General features: G+C 28.6%; 3 protein-coding genes across 4 annotated transcripts in view; 1 reads left to right on the top strand and 2 right to left on the bottom strand.

Annotated features, from left to right (window-relative positions):
• The window catches only part of LOC123260873 (1-phosphatidylinositol 3-phosphate 5-kinase-like), an 83,321-nt gene extending 78,825 nt beyond the window's left edge, over window positions 1–4,496 (bottom strand). Inside the window, exons 1-2 of one of the 2 annotated variants that reach the window (XM_044722223.1) lie at window positions 3,286–4,493; window positions 2,913–3,225 (exon numbers count right to left, since the gene is read on the bottom strand). In XM_044722223.1, the coding sequence (XP_044578158.1) occupies window positions 2,913–3,225; window positions 3,286–4,024 (1,052 nt within the window). In that variant the 5' untranslated portion in view covers window positions 4,025–4,493. Of the gene's footprint in view, window positions 1–2,912 lie in introns of both variants that reach the window. The other variant, XM_044722222.1, reaches the window with a different exon arrangement.
• A 512-nt stretch (window positions 4,497–5,008) lies between these two features.
• On the top strand, window positions 5,009–9,723 carry LOC123260888 (protein Red). The gene is made up of 3 exons (XM_044722257.1): window positions 5,009–5,221; window positions 5,673–6,175; window positions 7,748–9,723. Exons 2-3 carry the CDS (start codon window positions 5,696–5,698, stop codon window positions 8,828–8,830), a joined length of 1,563 nt encoding a protein of 520 aa, XP_044578192.1. The 5' UTR covers window positions 5,009–5,221; window positions 5,673–5,695; the 3' UTR covers window positions 8,831–9,723.
• A 760-nt stretch (window positions 9,724–10,483) lies between these two features.
• On the bottom strand, window positions 10,484–18,425 carry LOC123260886 (vanin-like protein 3). The gene is made up of 6 exons (XM_044722255.1): window positions 18,409–18,425; window positions 15,152–15,319; window positions 14,551–14,688; window positions 14,124–14,279; window positions 12,417–13,243; window positions 10,484–11,399 (listed from the first exon to the last, which is right to left on the bottom strand). The coding sequence occupies exons 2-6, from the start codon at window positions 15,215–15,217 to the stop codon at window positions 10,901–10,903; spliced, it is 1,686 nt and encodes a 561-aa protein (XP_044578190.1). The 5' UTR covers window positions 15,218–15,319; window positions 18,409–18,425; the 3' UTR covers window positions 10,484–10,900.

Below are 18,425 nucleotides of genomic sequence, written 5' to 3'. Positions count from 1 at the left end.
ATTTAGATTTAATTACCGTAAGCGATAATTAGATAGTTAATAATATAAATTACTTTATAATAGCAAATGTTTTTTTTTGGTTTATTGTTAAAAATTTTTTTAATTTTTAGTGTGGACTTGTTTTTGATGGAAATAGAAAAAAAAAAAAAAAACAACATAAAAAACTAATTTGATGACTAGATTTTTTCAAAACTGATAAAAATGTCAAGAAAAATAAAAAGTTTTATCATGCTTTTTACGGTAATGATTAATCAAGGTCTCTTAGCTGAACACGTACCGAAATAATGTTTGATTAATAGAATTTTTATTTAATATTGAAACATTTTGATGAAAAAAAGATTGTTAACTAAAATTGAGGAAAAAAATAAAATTTAAGTGATTTATTTTTACTCCAATAACTAACGTAAGTAGTAAACTTGCAAGACTATATGTACAGTAATTAAATATAAATGAAAAGAATTTAGAAATTAAAAGTTAATAATATCAAAGCTAGCAAATCCATTCACTAATTCATAATACTGATGTTGGCATACATCTACCAATTTTTTTATGTTATTTAAAAAATAAATTACTACCAAGAAATCTCTATAAAAAATTGCATTTACAGTTTTTTTTTTAAATTATGCTTATAATAATTTATTTATTCGGAAGATCCTTAAAATTATAAGATATCTTAATTTCAGTATTATTACTAATACATGCTATAAAACATGTTTTATAAAATTATATGAATCCCGGAAAAAATAGATCCGTAAAAAATTTTTAAATTATGAAAAATTCATATCATTTCATTAAAATTATTATAAAATAAAAATAATATTTTTTTTCATGACAAAAAATGGAGTGATTATTCTGGGGGTGCTTGGTTTTCATGAAAATTGTGGGTGTGATACAATTATTATTATTATTTTTATTCTATAATAATTTTAATGAAATAATATGAATTTTTCATATCTTTAAAATTTTTTCCGGATCTATTTTTTCCAATTACTAAATTATATAGCTTATTGATTTTGATTTAAAAACCTGAACGATTAATTCAACTACTAAACAATATATTAGGATCTTCAAATTTCGACTCCAAACTATTTTAACCCAACATAGCAAAGTAAACTATTTCAAGTTAATTAAACTGGAAATAATTAAAGTTACAATATTTCCCAACGATGACATTCCGTCCGTCCTCGAAACACGTAATTTCCTCAATTCACAGCAAGTGTTACTCATGTATTCCGAATGATCATGATTAAATCTTTCGGCGACTAACTTTCAATAGAAATCGATTTCCTGCAAGTACTAAGTGCTTTTCGCCGTCAGAAAAAAGTCCTCGAGCTCGTGAAAAAAAGCAAGAATGAAAATAAAAAAAGTTGAAGACCGGTAGAAAATTTAACCAAGTCGTTTCTATGCTCCTCGTCACCCTCAAAAACTTTTAGTATTAGCTCTTATACTTAAATTCAATGGCAGTAGTCGCATAAGTATTGAGCCTCGCCTTTTTTACATGTATATGTACTCTCATCGTTTTTACTCCCTTAACCCATCACCCATCACTTACATTAGCTTCTCGCTATATTTATCTGTCTCGCTTTTTTGCTTATTTCCTTTGGTGCACACAGTAGTAAAATAACTTGCACGAGAAAGTGCAAGCATATCATCGCAGCAGTACAAAGCAGCGCAAGCGTGTATTCCTCGTACACGCGACAAAGTAGCTATGTGTATACCCATCATACGCATTCGTGTACCATTCGTCGCGTAACTATACTAGACCTATACTCACGGTGCAACGACCTCAACAACAAAACGATCTGTCGTCGAAACATCCTGTAAACTATTAATTTTATTTTATGACTTAATCAGCCAAATCTCATCGAGAGTATCCAAAAAAAAAAAAATTAAAAATTAATCTTTAAAATAAATTGTAAAAGAAATATGATAAAGAAACATGACAAACGACAAACATTTCTTAATATAGATCAATTGTTTTTTTAGCTCCACAATTCATGATCCATTAATACCTTTATAAACAAATATATAAATATAAAACTGAAAATAATTGTAAATAAAAATAAATAATAAAAACAAAGAAGCTTCTAACATATACAATCGCGGACATTAGTTTAAGTATGTTTTTAAGTTTTCTGGAAAATAGCTATTTGTAAACTCGAACGTTTATAAACTATAAATTTGAAAATTAATTGATAATGCCATTTGTAAAATTAGTCGCAAATAAAAAATGATATTTATGAAATTAGCGAAATGGAAATTTCACCAAATATAAATTCAGTCATGTATAAAATAGCGAAAAACAAAAATTTGTGGCTATGTGAATTTAGTAAATTTTTACTGTAGAAACTTATAAAATTAGCCGATTGTAAACTTTGTGAATTGTAAAATTAGCTGTTTCTAAATCTCTCGTAATTCTTGTCTGGATCGACGGATCAAAAAACGATTTGAGGCATCTAAAAGAACTTTCATAAGTTTAGTTTTCCTGAAAATTAGAGCAGATTTGACCGACCCATTCAAAAGTTATAAGAAGTTTAAAAACGGCTAATTTTACAATTCGTAAAGTTTACAATCGGCTAATTTTATAAGTTTCTGCAGTAAGAATTGGCTTAATTCACGTAGCTACAGATTTTTGTTTTTCGCTATTTTATAAATGACTGAATTTATATTTGATGAAATTTCCATTTCGCTAATTTCATTAATATCATTTTTTATTAGCGACTAATTTTACAAATGGCATTATCAACTGATTTCCAAATTAAGAGTTAATAAACGTTCTAGTTTACAAACGGCTATTTTCCAGTAATATTAAAAACATACTTAAATTAATGACCATGATTGTATAAGTTAATTAAAAAACAATGTGTAGAGGATTAGCCTCTAGATTAGCGTAATATCTTTATCTCTCTTACCTGTCGGAGCTCTCAGAACTGTCGTATCGATCGGCGCATCGCTTCTTGCCGCAGGGTCCAACGAGGGTGTCTTCAGCAGCTCTAATCTGTCCCTTAAAAGGACTGCCGAACCTAGCAACAACCTCGACATCACTCGACACGGATTTTTTCGACTGCTGCTGGTTATTATGCTTGTGCTGGTGCAAATCTTTAACAGTTTCAGGGATAGCTGAAACAGCGACAGCAGCCGCAGCAGCATCTACAACCGTAGTTGAAATCGAAGTTGGCTCTCTATTCCCATCTGTTTCACAATCTCCAGATGCTCCGTATTTAACTAAAACCACAATATCATCAATACTATTTTCATCAGTCACACTTTGCTCCAAAACCATACCTCTAATACGCTGCTCCTTTTGTATTATTGTTGACTTTTTCAATAACCCAGCCTTGTTGTTAGCCTTTCTATTAACACTCTTACCATTTTTTACTCCATTATTTCGTTTTAATTTATTTTCCGGTACATCTTCTTCGTCTTCATCATCATCTTCATCATCATCCTCATCCTCATCCTCATCATCATCATCATCATCATCATCATCATCATCATCATCGTCTTCCTCCTCATCTTCACCATCACCGTCACCATCATCATCAACCACATCACAATTTTCCCACACATTATTACCACTTTTATTACTAACAAACTTTGATATAATTTTATCAAAATTCCCGTTATTTTCAAGATTAACATTATTATTATTAATATTATTATTATGTTTATAATTATGACAATAACTAGCGTTATCACTACCATTGGGTCGTGTTGTATCAACAATAAATCGTGAAGAATTATTGTGATGATGATAATGGGGATGATTATTTACATCAAATAACACCGACGTTGTATCACTACAACCACCAGAACTAGAACCAGAACCAGAACCAGAACCAAAACCACTGCAGATATTATTATTACTTGAACAATTTGTCGTCACAGTCTTCATCGTCGTCGTCGTCATCATCATCAATTGATGATTTTCTACCACGCGTTTTTTGTGTCGTTCACGAAGCACGCGACTATCGTCACTCAGGTCGGTGGCCGCGGCTTCCTCCGCGGGCCGCCTGTCTGCCATTTTGAAGAGGCCCTATATGACCACGCACACTATTCACCCACACAAATATATATTATTATTTAATGAATATATACTTTATTGATACCACTGAAACAATAAAGCAGTCGATAATAATATTGTTATTAATAATACAAATATTATTTTTAACTTGCAAATTATAAGAGTTAGTATTACTATTGTTATTGTTAATAAATCCTAACCGTGACGACACAACACACAGCAGAGCACACACCGGGGCCGCGCCACTAGCACTCGATGTGTTTCAGCAGGCTCACGACGACGACGCTCAGTCGCTCACCGTGCTCTGATGTCTTTACCACCTCTTTCTCACGCCCAGCCTTCTATTCTTCACTCTCTTTCTTCCTCTGTCCCCAGGAGCACCCGACTTCTGCCTCTTTCTACCCACACTGTCGGTCTCATTTACTCTCACGTTCGATCAAATGTATTCGAGGGTGAGACACACAACTGCTCCCACATCCGCGGCTCCCACTAAGAGATTCTGCGCACCACTCACCTACAGGGCTGTCTCATCCAATAAAAATCGCTTTTTATTCCTTATTTCTCTTCATCAAATCTATTTTATTTTATTATTTTTTACTTACGTTTTTATTTTATTCTTCAGATTGTCATATTTTTATTCTTTTTCAATGATTTTTTTGCGTCATTGAAGAGTATTTTTGAAATGAGCAGACATTTGTCGACGTTACTGAAAATTAATTCCATTTGCTCCAGCTGACTAGCAACAGGAAGACTATTGGTCGACTTTAAATTAACACAGCCAATGAAAATTTAGTTCTAAAAGAAAATTACCCAGTATTGGATAATTATGTATTACTGCATATTAACATATTAACCATCAAGAGGTTAGGAAATGTCATTTATCATGGAAAATAATCTTTTACATCTGATGGTTAAGAACATTACTTTCTTACTGATATATTTTTTTTCTACAATCTTAGAGTAAGAGATGAAAATAACAAAAATTTTGTCACAATTCGGATCAAATATTGGTGCCGTCACAAGAATAATTGTTATTATGTATAAAAAAAAATTTTTTAAATAGTGCTTTTGTTTCAAGTATTATTGATTGTTTAATATACCAATTGGTACAGATACATTTTTTTAATTTTGATTGCTAAAAAGTTATATAGCAAATTTTATCGAATTAACCTAAAAATAATATATCTTTTTTTTGGGGTAAGTAAACAATTTTTTTAATTAATTATTAATTATTTTTTCTTATTCAGTTAATTATTATATTAGAGATTTGATTTTTTAATAATACTAGAAAATAACAATCGTGTGACAATTTTTTTTTGTAATTTAAAATTATAAAAAAAACAATAACAGAAAAATATATTGGAGTAAGTTTCATATGCATTTTTTCATATTTTTATTCTATTAATCCTTAATTTTTTTTTTTTTTTTTATTAAAATTAAATATATTGTCAAAGTTTTGCTAATTTAGTATCTGCTTTTCAATTTTGAATTGAACTTTTTTTATTAGGAAACTTGAACAATGTCAATATAATTAATATCTGGTGCTTATAAATTGAAAAAATAATTTTTACATTCAATACAATTTTTTTCTAATGCAAATTATACAATTTTATAGCAAAATTAACTTACATTTATTTATAATTTTCAGATAATTAAAACAAAAAATCAAAAATGGAAGACGACGGAAGCATGTCAGTTCGTTTAACGAACGATGACTTTAGAAAATTGTTGATGACACCACGAACATCAGCACCATCAGCAACTCCAGCATCAGTGCCTGGTACAGTAAGAGACGCAAGTGCTAAAACAGCTCAAACTCCGTCAATTAGCGGAGGCAGTCGTGCTGAATTGCGTAGAAAGAAAAAAAGTTACTATGCAAAACTTAAAAAACAAGAAGAAGACAAAATGGCTGAGTTGGCTGAGAAATATCGAGACCGTGCTCGCGAAAGACGAGATGGTACAGTTGGAGAGCTTCCGCCTGAAGATCCAATAAACAATGCCAGTGCATACCGAGCAGTTGCTCCGGATATAAAATCTGGTATAGATGCTGCTGAAAGAAGAAGAATCGCTATCCAGCAGTCGAAATTCTTGGGTGGTGACATGGAGCACACTCACTTGGTCAAAGGTTTGGACTATGCTTTACTACAAAAGGTAAAATTTATTTTTATTAAGGGGGTATTCTAGCCCAAAGGCATGAATTTCAGGTAATTTTTTTAAGTGCCGTAAAAAAAAAGGCAATCAATATTTTTACCATCCATTTTTTTATAAGTTATTTATTAACATTAGAAGAATACAGAAACAAATGAAAAAATAAAAAAAGTTGAAAATTCAAAAAATTAGCAGCTCATAAAGTGGGGGGGGGGTCTAAAAAAATTGTCACGTGACCATGCTCACGATTCCAACCCTCCTGGCAATCTGACATAAAAAAATAAAAAAGATTATTAATTTAGAGTAATGTCGCTATGGCGTGAACTAGGGAAAAGTTGAAAAAAAATTTTTTCACAAAATATATTTTAAAATAAATTTTAAGAGGTCCATCAAAGAAGTTACATTTTGGCACACCCTAATACATATGTAATATAACGCGGGATGTTGCCGCGATTGTGTCTACAATTCTTGACGGATCTAGATGAAATTTGTTACACATATTCTTTGGATAATAACCTTGAATGAATTCGAAGATGAGCAAAATCCTTCAATAAGTTTAGAAATGGCAGCTCCTTAAAATTATCAAAATAGTGAAAATCACGTTTTCGGTGACTTTATTGATGTATAACTTTTGATTGAAAAGAGATGACTAATTTTTGATAAATTCATGTGAAAGTTCATGAAATTACCTTCAATTCGGCGTGTATAACATTGACATTTTGATCATTTTTAGTTACTTTATCAAAGTTAAGAGTTCTATTGAACCATTTTCAGGCAATGTATAGGACAACCGACTTATGAATGTTACTCTGTCGAAAATTCTCAACAGATCCTTATGAAATTGAGTATATAGATTCCTAGGACAATTAGCTTGCATGAGCCTTAAATTCAGCGAAATACTTCGATTAGTTGAGAAATAGTAGCTCTTCAAAATGATCAAAATAGTAAAAATTACGTTTTTGACGACTTTATTTATGTATAACTTTTAATCACAAAAAGATAGCTAATTTTTGATAAATTCATGTAAAAGCTAATAAAATTTCTTCTAATTTGACGTATATAACGTTAACTTTTTGACAATTATTAGTTATTTTATCGAAGTTAAAAGTTCAATTGAACCATTTTCAGGCAATGTGTAATACAACCTACTTATGTATGTTAAAATAAATTTCATTCCATGTCAAACGAAAGTTATTGAGACAAGATGATGATTCATTCTATGAAATCTACCTTCCATTTCGAGTGTGGCCGAATGTTGTCTTTTTTATTTTTTTATTTCAGATTTCTAGGAGGGTTGGAATTGTGAACATGGTCACGTGCCAATTTTTTGAGGACCCCCCCTCCCCACTTCATCAGCTGCTAATTTTTTGAATTTTCAACTTTTTTCATTTTTTTCTGTATTCTTCTAATATTAATAAATAACATAAAAAAATGTATACTAAAAATATTGGTTGCCTTTTTTTTACGACACTTCAAAAAATTACCTGAAATTCATGCTTCTAGACTAGAATACCCCCTTAATTTTATTTTTTATTAATCCGATATTAATGTATTTTTTGTTAATTATTCATTCAGGTACGGAGTGAAATAGAGTCCAAGGAAATAGAACAAGAGCAAGAAATGGAAAAATTAATAAAGCCGAAAGAAAAAGTTAAAGAAAAAAAAGAAGTTGAAAAGAAACCCGAAGAAACGCTCTTCAAAACAAAAGTCGGCCGTAATATTCATAAAATAATTACAACAATGAAATCTAAAACAGTTGAAAGGAATGAATTGTTTACACCAGGACGTATGGCTTATGTTATTGAATTGGAGGACGAAAATGCGGAAGTCGATATTCCTACAACACTAATAAGAAGTAAAGCTGATGTTCCAACAATTGACGCGACTCCGACATTAACAACAAATGACATTGTTATCAACAAATTAGCGCAAATTCTCTCTTATTTACGTCAAGGTAACAGACACGGAAAGAAAGGAAAGAAAAATAAAGATGGTCGTGGAAAAGGTGAAGAAATAGGAGAAATTGAAATTCCCAATCGTCCACCACAAGACGACAGCATTTACGGCGACATTGGCGAGTACGTACCCAGTCGATCTAACAAGGAAAGCTCATCAGCGAATAAAGAAAAGAAGAAGAGCTCATACTTCAACAAACCACTTGATTCGATTGAAATGCTTGATGATAAAGCTAATGCCCCACAACTACCAAATATATTGGCACGAGTTGCTGAAGTAAGTGCATCAGCTCCCAAAAAAGGTAGTATTCATAATAAAGTTCCTCCTGAGCCGGAAGGATATGCCGAGTGTTATCCTGGATTAGATGAGATGCAAGACGCTATTGATGATTCAGACGATGAAGTTGATTACACCAAAATGGATTTGGGCAATAAGAAAGGCCCGATCGGAAGGTGGGACTTTGATACACCTGAAGAGTACAGCGAGTACATGAACAACAAAGAAGCACTGCCTAAAGCTGCATTTCAGTATGGTGTTAAAATGGCTGATGGTCGTAGAACTCGTAAATATAATAAGGAAAAGAATGAAAAAGCTGAGTTGGATCGCGAGTGGCAGAAAATTCAAAATATTATGAACAAACGAAAGCCAGCAGGCGGTAGTAGTAGTGATGGCGCACCAGAATTTAAAATACCAAGATATTAGATAATTATTACTAACTATAATAAACATTTAACTTACAATCGTGGTCATTAATTTAAGTATGTTTTTAATATTACTGGAAAATAGCCGTTTGTAAACTAGAATGTTTATTAACTCTAAATTTAGAAATCAGTTGATAATGTCACTTGTGACATTAGCTGAAAATAAAAAATGATATTAATGAAATTAGCGAAATGGAAATTTAACCAAATATAAATTCAGTCATTTATAAAATAGCGAAAAACAAAAATCAGCGGATACGTGAATTTAGCCAATTCTTACTGCAGAAACTTATAAAATTAGCCGATTGTAAACTTTATGAATTGTAAAATTAGCCGTTTCTAAATCTCTCGTAATTCTTGTCTGGATCGACGGATCAATAAACAATTTGAGGCATCTAAAAGGACTTCCATAAATTTAGTTTTTCTGGAAATTAGAGCAGATTCGACCGACCCATTCAAGAGTTAGAAAAAGTTTAAAAACGGCTAATTTTACAATTCACAAAGTTTACAATCGGCTAATTTTACAAGTTTCTGCAGTAAGAATTGGCTAAATTCACGTAGCCACAGATTTTTGTTTTTCGCTATTTTATAAATGACTGAATTTATATTTGGTGAAATTTCCATTTCGATAATTTCATTAATATGATTTTTTATTTGCGAATAATTTTGCAAATGAAATTATCAACTAATTCTCAAATTTATAGTTTATAAACGTTCTAGTTTACAAACGGCTATTTTCCAGTAATGTTAAAAACATACTTAAATTAATGACCACGATTGTACATAATTTTAGATAATATATTGATATGCAATAATGATTGATATGTATTTACAAAGATATTTGTAATAAGTTTGTTTCGTTTCATTACATTACATTACATTAATTAACTCGCAGAGTTGGTATTTTATTGAAACTCATTTATTTAACAGTTTACATAAGATACTAAACTCTATATACAGAGTTGATAACTCACGCGACAACCATTCTATTTTTTTTGTTTTTAATTTTTTTTTTTTTTTTCGTTGTTATTAATTATAATTTTTTTTTATAATTAAAGTAATAATGTCCTGATTTAAATAATTAAAAGTAATAACATCTAAACAAGCTCTTTTATTTAGTTATTTATTATTATTATTATAACGATAATACTTATAATTCTATATTTTTAATTTGTATATATGAATTACGTTCATATTCATTATTACGGCACGAGAAAAAAACTTTGTTGGAAAGGCTTTTTTTTATTCACATGAATAACATTCAATAAATTGTATTTGTTTCTTAGAATCTATTATAATTAAAATTGTATTTAACATTTCAACTAAAAAGTATTTAAAAAAATTAAAATATAAAAAATAATTTAGTCTTAAAATTAATATTTTAATTTTAACATTTCAATACTTAAATTTGTGTCAATAAAATTTATGAACAAATGAATTAACTTGAATTTTTTCGTTATAGTAAAATATACATTAATAATAAAAATTTATCTTAATTATAACGTTAATATTTAATTGATAAATATATTCATTTGATTTTTTATGTTATTAGAGCATTAATGACTTATGGGATGATTATCTTATTAATAAAATCCTCTGGTCCTATAAACTTACAAGCCTGAGAGCTTTTTAAACTCTATAAAGCACTTTTTTCCCCTATAATGCAATACGGTATTTTATTATAAACTATCCAAGGGATTAACGTGTATTCTAAAATAGAGCATAAAAGCTATAGCTGAGTGTGATTCAAGTACAACCAGAAAAAATAGACTTGAAAATATTACATTAAATTACATACAATATTAACAACAAAAGTACTTTCGGAATTTGTCGGAGAATGAAACAATTTTTTAAATTTAATTGCTTCATAATATTAAATGAAATAATTAAAGGTAAAATAATAATTATTCAATCTTTGATTATATTAATTTAAATGATTTAACTATGCTATATTTTATATTTTATATTTTTATTTCAATTATCCCTTTAATTATTTCATAATTCAAGGAATTATTTGGGCAGGATTTCTATTTTCCAGTTTGATTTTAATGTAATTCATTAAAGTAACACTTCACACAAAGCTTAATAGTGAATTTACTTGGTAAGTATTACCAATGCCTAAAATAATCAACAGTATTGACATTAAATAAATAGGTGGAATTATTTGTGCTGAAGCAGATGTAGTTTTTGGCAATCCATCGGCTGTGAAGTTTCTTCCATAAATTGCAAATGTCATCAAATCTTTACGTGGTTTTGTCAATGTGTATTTTAAACTAACATGAGTTGCATTTATTTTGTTGCTAACAAATGTAAAGTCTGTGACATTTAATGGATGTAGTTCAGTGTTTATGCTCAATGGTACACGAGTGACATTTGTTGAATCCTTAGTTACACTTGAAATGACAATTGAATTAAATGTAGTGGGATGAACAATGATAGTATTGGTATCGAATCGTTGATTACAACTTGTTGGATTTTCATCAAGGCATGAAATCACACTGCAAACTTCTACACCTCCAGTACCAATGTCTGAAAATGATCTCACTCCATTGAATACAGCAAATCGATATCTATAAACAATTAACAAATTATTTAATCAATTTTATACCGTATTCAATTAATTTATTGCACGATGGTGATTGAATAATCGAATGTACTCAGGAAACACAATTCAATTAATCAATCTCAAAGAGCAATTTGATTTATTAACTAATTAGATTAAGTAGTTGCTAGCCAATCAATAATTTCCATCTCCGGTATTTATAACTAAAAATACAGCAATAAAAGTTGTATTTACAATTTTATTAAACCTGCTAAAAATTTTAATTTACTTTTGAATAATTCAATTGATTTTTTTATACACACTTTAATCTCTGCACTGGATATGGAAAGTTAGAATTTTATCACTGCCAGTGTTTTCATTTTAATTGCGATAGTTTTTTTTTATTTTTATTGAAACTTTTTGAGCTTTAAAATTCAATCTCGTCTCATTATAATTCATAAAAAAAGCTTTCAAAATGTTTTTGAAACTTCAAATTCATGTTAAACTGTTGATATTAATATTAAGCTTAGAATAATCATGAGAATAGTTGATTAATAATTAATTATACTCATTTAACTCGTCGGAAACAAATATTAAACTTGTGCTAATTTGAAGGATTAATATAATATAAAGTCAAATTAAAGTTATTATAGCTTTAAAAATATATTGATTTATAGTTTTGAAATAGTTTTATAAAGGGCGTTAAAAAATGCGTTTTTAGTAATTTTTATTTTCTTTAAAATTTTAAACGTTTAAGATCCAATAATTCATTACTCATTATTATAAACTGAATAAAATTAAAGTCTAGTAAAAGTTAAGTCCATTTCGGAGATGAAATTATAAATTAAAGTTGCGTTAACTTTAAAAATTTACATAAACTTAAGATTTGCATCCATTAATTAAAAAAATGTTTTAACTAAAATTGATAAAATATTTAACAAAAAAAAATAGTTTGTAACTATAATAATTCACTTTTAATTTTATTTTATCAAGATGATCAATAAAATAAACGAATTTACTTATTTTATATCAATAAAAAACATACCTATAATATTTAGCAGCACCTTGTACCATATCATCACGATGAACAGTGTTTGTAGTGAAGTTACAGCACAAGTCATTATTGCAGATAGTTAAATTGTGAGTGCCATTAGCGGGTTGGAAAAGTTCAGTAGTGTAGGGCGAAAGATCATCCATTTTTATTTTTTGCTGCGGTACTGGCTCCTGTTGATTAATGGTAGGTATTTCGGTTATTGAATAGAAGAATACCATCGCGTCGTTGGGATTTATTGGCTGGGAATGTTGACCATTAACTATTTTAGGTATTTTGGCAACGATCAGCGCATTTGCTGATTTTTCGCTCCAAACACGTGCAAAATGACCATCCTTTCCGCCGTAAATTCCACTACCGCCGCTGCCAGTTGCCGGGTTGTTGTAACCAGAGCCGAGGAAGTTAACATTATGTGCGTAAGACCATCCAGTTTGAATTTGATTCGCGGTAAGGAAGGGCAGCTCTGAAAACCAGTGGCTTGAAAAAATAATATCTGTTACTTTCTTCTCACGAACGAGCTTTATCGCCGGTGTACCAAACAGCAAATCGAAGCATATGAACTGCCCGAAATTAACGTCAAAGTCAGTCCGGAAAGTTGAAATATCTGGCTTTGATGTTCTGTTCATTCCAGCTTCGCCAAACAAGTTCCATTTTCTGTACTTGGCTATTATAGCTCCAGTTCTATCGAACACTAAATTTGTATTGTAAAGATTGTGGCCGTCCTTGGAGCAATTTTCACCGGTACACTTTTCCTTTTCACGTACATTTATCACAATGTACATAGCATGACGTTTTGCCGCACAAGACATGGCCTTCACAGCCTGATGAAGTAAAAAAAAGTCGATTATAAAAGTTACACATCAAATACTCGAGTTTAAATATAAATTATTGGAAAATTATATACGGCACGCGTCTTTAAACTATTCTTGCGTTATGAATTTTATTTTTATACATGTACGTAACTAAATTATACGTCAATACTTGGTAATTATTACTTGTAGTCATAGTAATAGTAATGATCTTGAAACTAGTCGACATCTAATAATTTTGGAGATTTCTTCAAACTGATAAAAAAGTTGATTTGATTCAAGAGAAAAAATCTTCAATCAAAAATACTATTTTTAAAAAAATAATTTTCTTGAGTTAAGAAGAAAATTTTGGAGGCAAGAAATTTTTCTTGGTTTCAGAATTTTTTCCCTTTAATTAAATTAACTTTTTATCAGTGAACGTATCTGTATTTTGGGTAAAAGTTTTTTTCAATAAAAATTTGTGCAAAGTTTTACTTTAAATTAATACTCGGTCTAAAGAATAAGAAGTACGATCAAGTTGATAAGAATCTTATTGATCGAAAATTAAGCTCTCTACAAAAAAAGTATCTTTATATTTTTTTTCGCGATTTAAGAAATTGAGGTTGAACTTTTTACAGATTATTAAAAAAATCACACCATGTTAAGTGACTAATTTTTTTTTGTTATATATAAATTAATTATTTAATATATATTATTTTTGTTATATATAAATTAATTAATATATAAATAAAACTAAAATTAAAAAATTGTACATGTAGAAAATCGATAAAATTATGATCGCAGTTTTTTTGCAAAGTATGTCTCGAAAAGTTAAAAAATTATTAGATTTCAACTCACATAAGTACAATTTAAAGTATTATTATTAATAATAAAAGAAACATAAAATTTTTACCTCCATAACATTTGATGATGTATCGTGACATGGTACTTTAGAGTCTTTGGGATGAGGTAAATACGTACTGTGTGGCAAATAATTGCTTCGCTCATTTAATGGATATGTTTTTCCACTAAAAAGTGCATTCTCCGGAAAAACAATAATATCAACTTCCTACAATATTTTAATTAAAATTTTTTTATTAAAGTACTCTTTTGTTTCACTGAAACAAATAATACCGCACACCGAAATATTGATAATAGTCAAAAGTCTTGACTCAGAAATTCAATTCTTACTTAATTAAGTTTATTTAAATAAACAAGCTCTTTTTATACTGTCAATAAATTTATGAAAAAATATTTTTAATTGATTCCGAGTAAATTATTTCTCATACAGTATTATTTTAATCAGTGTGTATTTTTTGAAAATAAATAAAAGTATGTACATTTTCACTTGCTGTCTTTAAAAATGTGAGATAATTTTTTGCATTTTCGTTAGCAATGGCAGTGCCATTATCACCCTTAGTAACGGGGTGATACTCGACTACGGCACCGATGTAATAATTTGAAGTTGGCGAGGAAGCCTAAAAAAGTTAATTATTTATAAATTATTAAATCAATCAGTGTTTATTTATGTTTATAACTATAATTAAAATGAAGAAATAATCAATGTTACTGTAGGTGGTATATGCACTAGTGCCCTACTAAAATTTTCCGTATCGACTTTTCTAATGCACCTCCCGCACTTCCTGCAGGAATTACCCGGTGTCTTAAATAAATTCATTTTTTGCTTTGTTTAAACTCTTCTTTTTGTTTATTACTGATTAAAATTAGTGTTGGCAATTCAATGGGTTATATTATAATAAATAAATAACTGAGAATTTTAATTTTCTAGGTAAATGAACTATCAATTGCACACCAGCGATTTCTTATCATACAATAGAAAACAAAGTTCACTTTAATTAAATATGAAGAAATTATTTATGGATAATAAAAATCGAAGATTTAGAACTTTAATAAAAGTAGAATTAAAAAGTATACACTTACTTGCAGCGTTAATCTCGCCGAGAAGAAAATGCTGATGAGGTATACGTAAATTGATGCGGAGAACATTTTCAACACTGACTCAAAAAACTGCGTGTTAGAAATTAAACTTTTAAGTCGTATATTGAAGTCAGTTATAATCTTCGAAAATTTATTTAAAAATAATCAACTCTATAAGTAAAAAAAAAATTGAAAATTAAAATAAAGTAAAATTCCGAATTAATTGTAGAATTATTATTATATAGTTAGCAATTTAAGAGAACGAGATTTATGCTATCAAGACGTCTGACTGTCGTATGGATCCAGCCGCCGCTAATCGGTATATTGTCTCGCGCAAGTGAGAACTTGATAAAAAGGAGATAGAACTAGAAAGGAGTGTGCGCGTTTATTACTGTCGATTTTTAATAACAAAATTCACCAACGATTTTATATTGATGAAATTCTTTGTGTGAGTGTATATGAACTATGAAAAAGAAGATATGGATTTATTATTAATATTATATATTTATTTCATTCCTTCACCGTTAAAGAGAGTAGTGTGTCGATTCAGAATAAACGAGAATGACAGGTGATATAAATTTTGTTTGCAGCAAGATTGACCCGAGAAATTTCGCGCATGTATCCAGAGGCGAACGTCGGATAGGATCCTGACCTACCGGGAAAAGCTTCATCCGCGCATGAATATAAGTAACCCGTGATATTTTTGTTGCAATGGATATGTTAAAAGTACCAAAACAGCTTGGTAAAAATAGAAACACAATTTATTAATGTTATTTTATTTTTTACTTTGTTTATCGTTTAAACTTCACGGAGAAAATTTTATAGTAGAGTTTACTATCTAGTTATGATAAAATCTATTAACTGAATTCGATAGTAGTAAATATTATTTAAATAATTATGTAAACCATCTGAATTGTAGTAGTTACCATCCTGATGGTAACTACTACTATTATGATGGTAATCAGTAATAATAGCTATTATTATTTTAACTAGTTACTACTATTATCAAAATCGTAATTCCTAATATAATCTGATGGTTACAGTTACCATCAGTAATAATAATAGCTACTATCTAAGCTAGTAAAAAATATTTAAAAAATTAAAAATTTGCGTTAGCGTGAATGCATTTCTGAATGAACTAAAAGTAGTTGTAGCGCAGTGTAGTACACAAAAAATCGGGATTAAATTCGGATTGAATGTATATTTAAATTTTTGTTTGTCTAACACAAGTTTCAACGCCAAATTTTTCAAAAAAAAATTGAAATTCCCAAAGAAATCAAAATTTTCAATAAAATTCAAATTTCAAAAAAAAAATTTTAATCTTACAAAAAATTTTTAAAAAACATAATTTTCAAAAAATCTAAGATTTTCAAAAAAAAATGTTGAATACAATGAAGCTTTAAACTAATTATTAATCATAATTATCTCATTATTTAAATTAAATGTTTCCCTTTAACAATTGCAATTAAAGTGAGCATACTCTTTGCTCCAGTTGATGGTATCGTATTTTGAAATGCACCGAATCAGCTTGATTATATGTAATTTTTCTTCTGCATTGAATTAAATGATATTCTTAAAGCTAGTAGATGAAATAAACTCATTGACCTGTTCAAGTTATGCATTCTGTTGAAGAAATTCAATGCACAAATTATCAAAACTAGCAACCTGCAGTCCCTATGCGACTGCCAAGAATTGCGAACTATAATAAATAAAATTTTGCTTAATTGTATAATGATTTTCGTTAAAGTGTACTTTACTTTCTTAACTATTGACATTTATAAAGATATAAGCTCATCCCGATATTACAATCATAACGAGCTTTCATTTGAGTACCCACTTGCATTTTTGATATATTTTTCATATATACATATATATATATATATATATAAATATATAAAAAATTCATGTGGGTACTCAAATGAAAGGTCTCGATGAGTGTAATGTCAGGGTGAGCTTATATCTTTAAAAATGTCAATGGTTTACAAGATACAATGTCATTTCTTAACTATTGACATTTTTAAAGATATAAGCTCATTCCGATGTTACACTTATCAAGAGCTTTTATTTGAGTACCCACATGCATTTTTATATATTTTTCATATATATATATATATATATATATATATATATATATATATATATATATATATATATATATATGAAAAATTGATGTGGGTACTCAAATGAAAGGTCTCGATGAGTATAATGTTGGAGTGAGCTTATATCTGTAAAAATGTCAATAATTCACAAGATATAAGATCATTTATTGATTATGAATCTAGAGATAGAGTTTTTTTCTCTCAATGATATTCTCTTAATAATATAGATTATAGGATAACAATTAATTCAATCATAATGGAACCATCAAATAATGTTTCATTATTTTATCTTGTGAAAAAATATTAATAATTGATAATAATAAGACTTTTTTAGTACCCCAAATCTTGGATGATTGCTATTTTGATAATCATACTCAATCATTCAAAATAATCAATAACAGCTCTAATATTTGGAAATTTTTATCATATATGGATTTAAACGATTGTGTTATTATTTGTTTTAATATTTTAAACGAAAAAATGTTCATAACTAAAATATGGATGCGAATAAAGAATTAAATAAAATAAATTTATATTATTTTTTCTTTCAGAATTTTTACAATCTGAGATGGTTACAGTTACCATCTTCGATTATAGCAGTTATAATTTTTAATAATTACAATTATCATTTTTGATAGTAATCGTTACCATTATTAATAGTAACTAGTACAATTGTCAATGATAACACCTATTATTTTGTGACTAATTAATTTTATTACCATTTCAGATAGTAGGAGTTAATATTTTCGTATAGTAAATACTATTATTAATTTTTCTCCGTGTACGGTTGTAAATTATCTATTTTATATTTATTTTTTGATTTCTAGATAGTGTGATCTTGAAAAATGCTTCTCAGATATCAAGTCTTCCGTCTAATTTCCTTGTAAATCACACAATTATCAACTCGAGATATAAATAGTGAAATATGCTAATGGAAGCATTTCAAGTTCAAGATTAAATTTAAATAATTGATAACTGTTATAGATTAATATATCAACACTTTTTCATTAAAAAAAAAAATCAACAGTAAAATTTAATTAATTGGTTGATATTTCTTCTTTAATTGTAAATTATTTCTTTATATTCATTATCTATTATTTATATCTAACAAAGAATCAACTCAAATTGCGACTAATAATCATAAAAAGATAATGAAATTACTTTGCACACTGAGAATA

The sequence above is a fragment of the Cotesia glomerata genome, linkage group LG3 (assembly GCF_020080835.1).
Source record: "Cotesia glomerata isolate CgM1 linkage group LG3, MPM_Cglom_v2.3, whole genome shotgun sequence".
NCBI lineage: Eukaryota > Metazoa > Arthropoda > Insecta > Hymenoptera > Braconidae > Cotesia > Cotesia glomerata.
This window is presented reverse-complemented; position numbering and strand designations above follow the sequence as displayed.

Coding starts and splice junctions, on each gene's coding strand:
- LOC123260888 (XM_044722257.1), top strand. CDS start 5,696: ATGGAAGACGACGGAAGCATGTCAGTTCGTTTAACGAACGATGACTTT. Junction 6,176..7,747: donor ACTATGCTTTACTACAAAAG/GTAAAATTTATT, acceptor TTATTCATTCAG/GTACGGAGTGAAATAGAGTC.
- LOC123260886 (XM_044722255.1), bottom strand. CDS start 15,217: ATGTTCTCCGCATCAATTTACGTATACCTCATCAGCATTTTCTTCTCG. Junction 13,244..14,123: donor CATCATCAAATGTTATGGAG/GTAAAAATTTTA, acceptor TTACTTCATCAG/GCTGTGAAGGCCATGTCTTG. Junction 11,400..12,416: donor GGTGCTGCTAAATATTATAG/GTATGTTTTTTA, acceptor AATTGTTTATAG/ATATCGATTTGCTGTATTCA.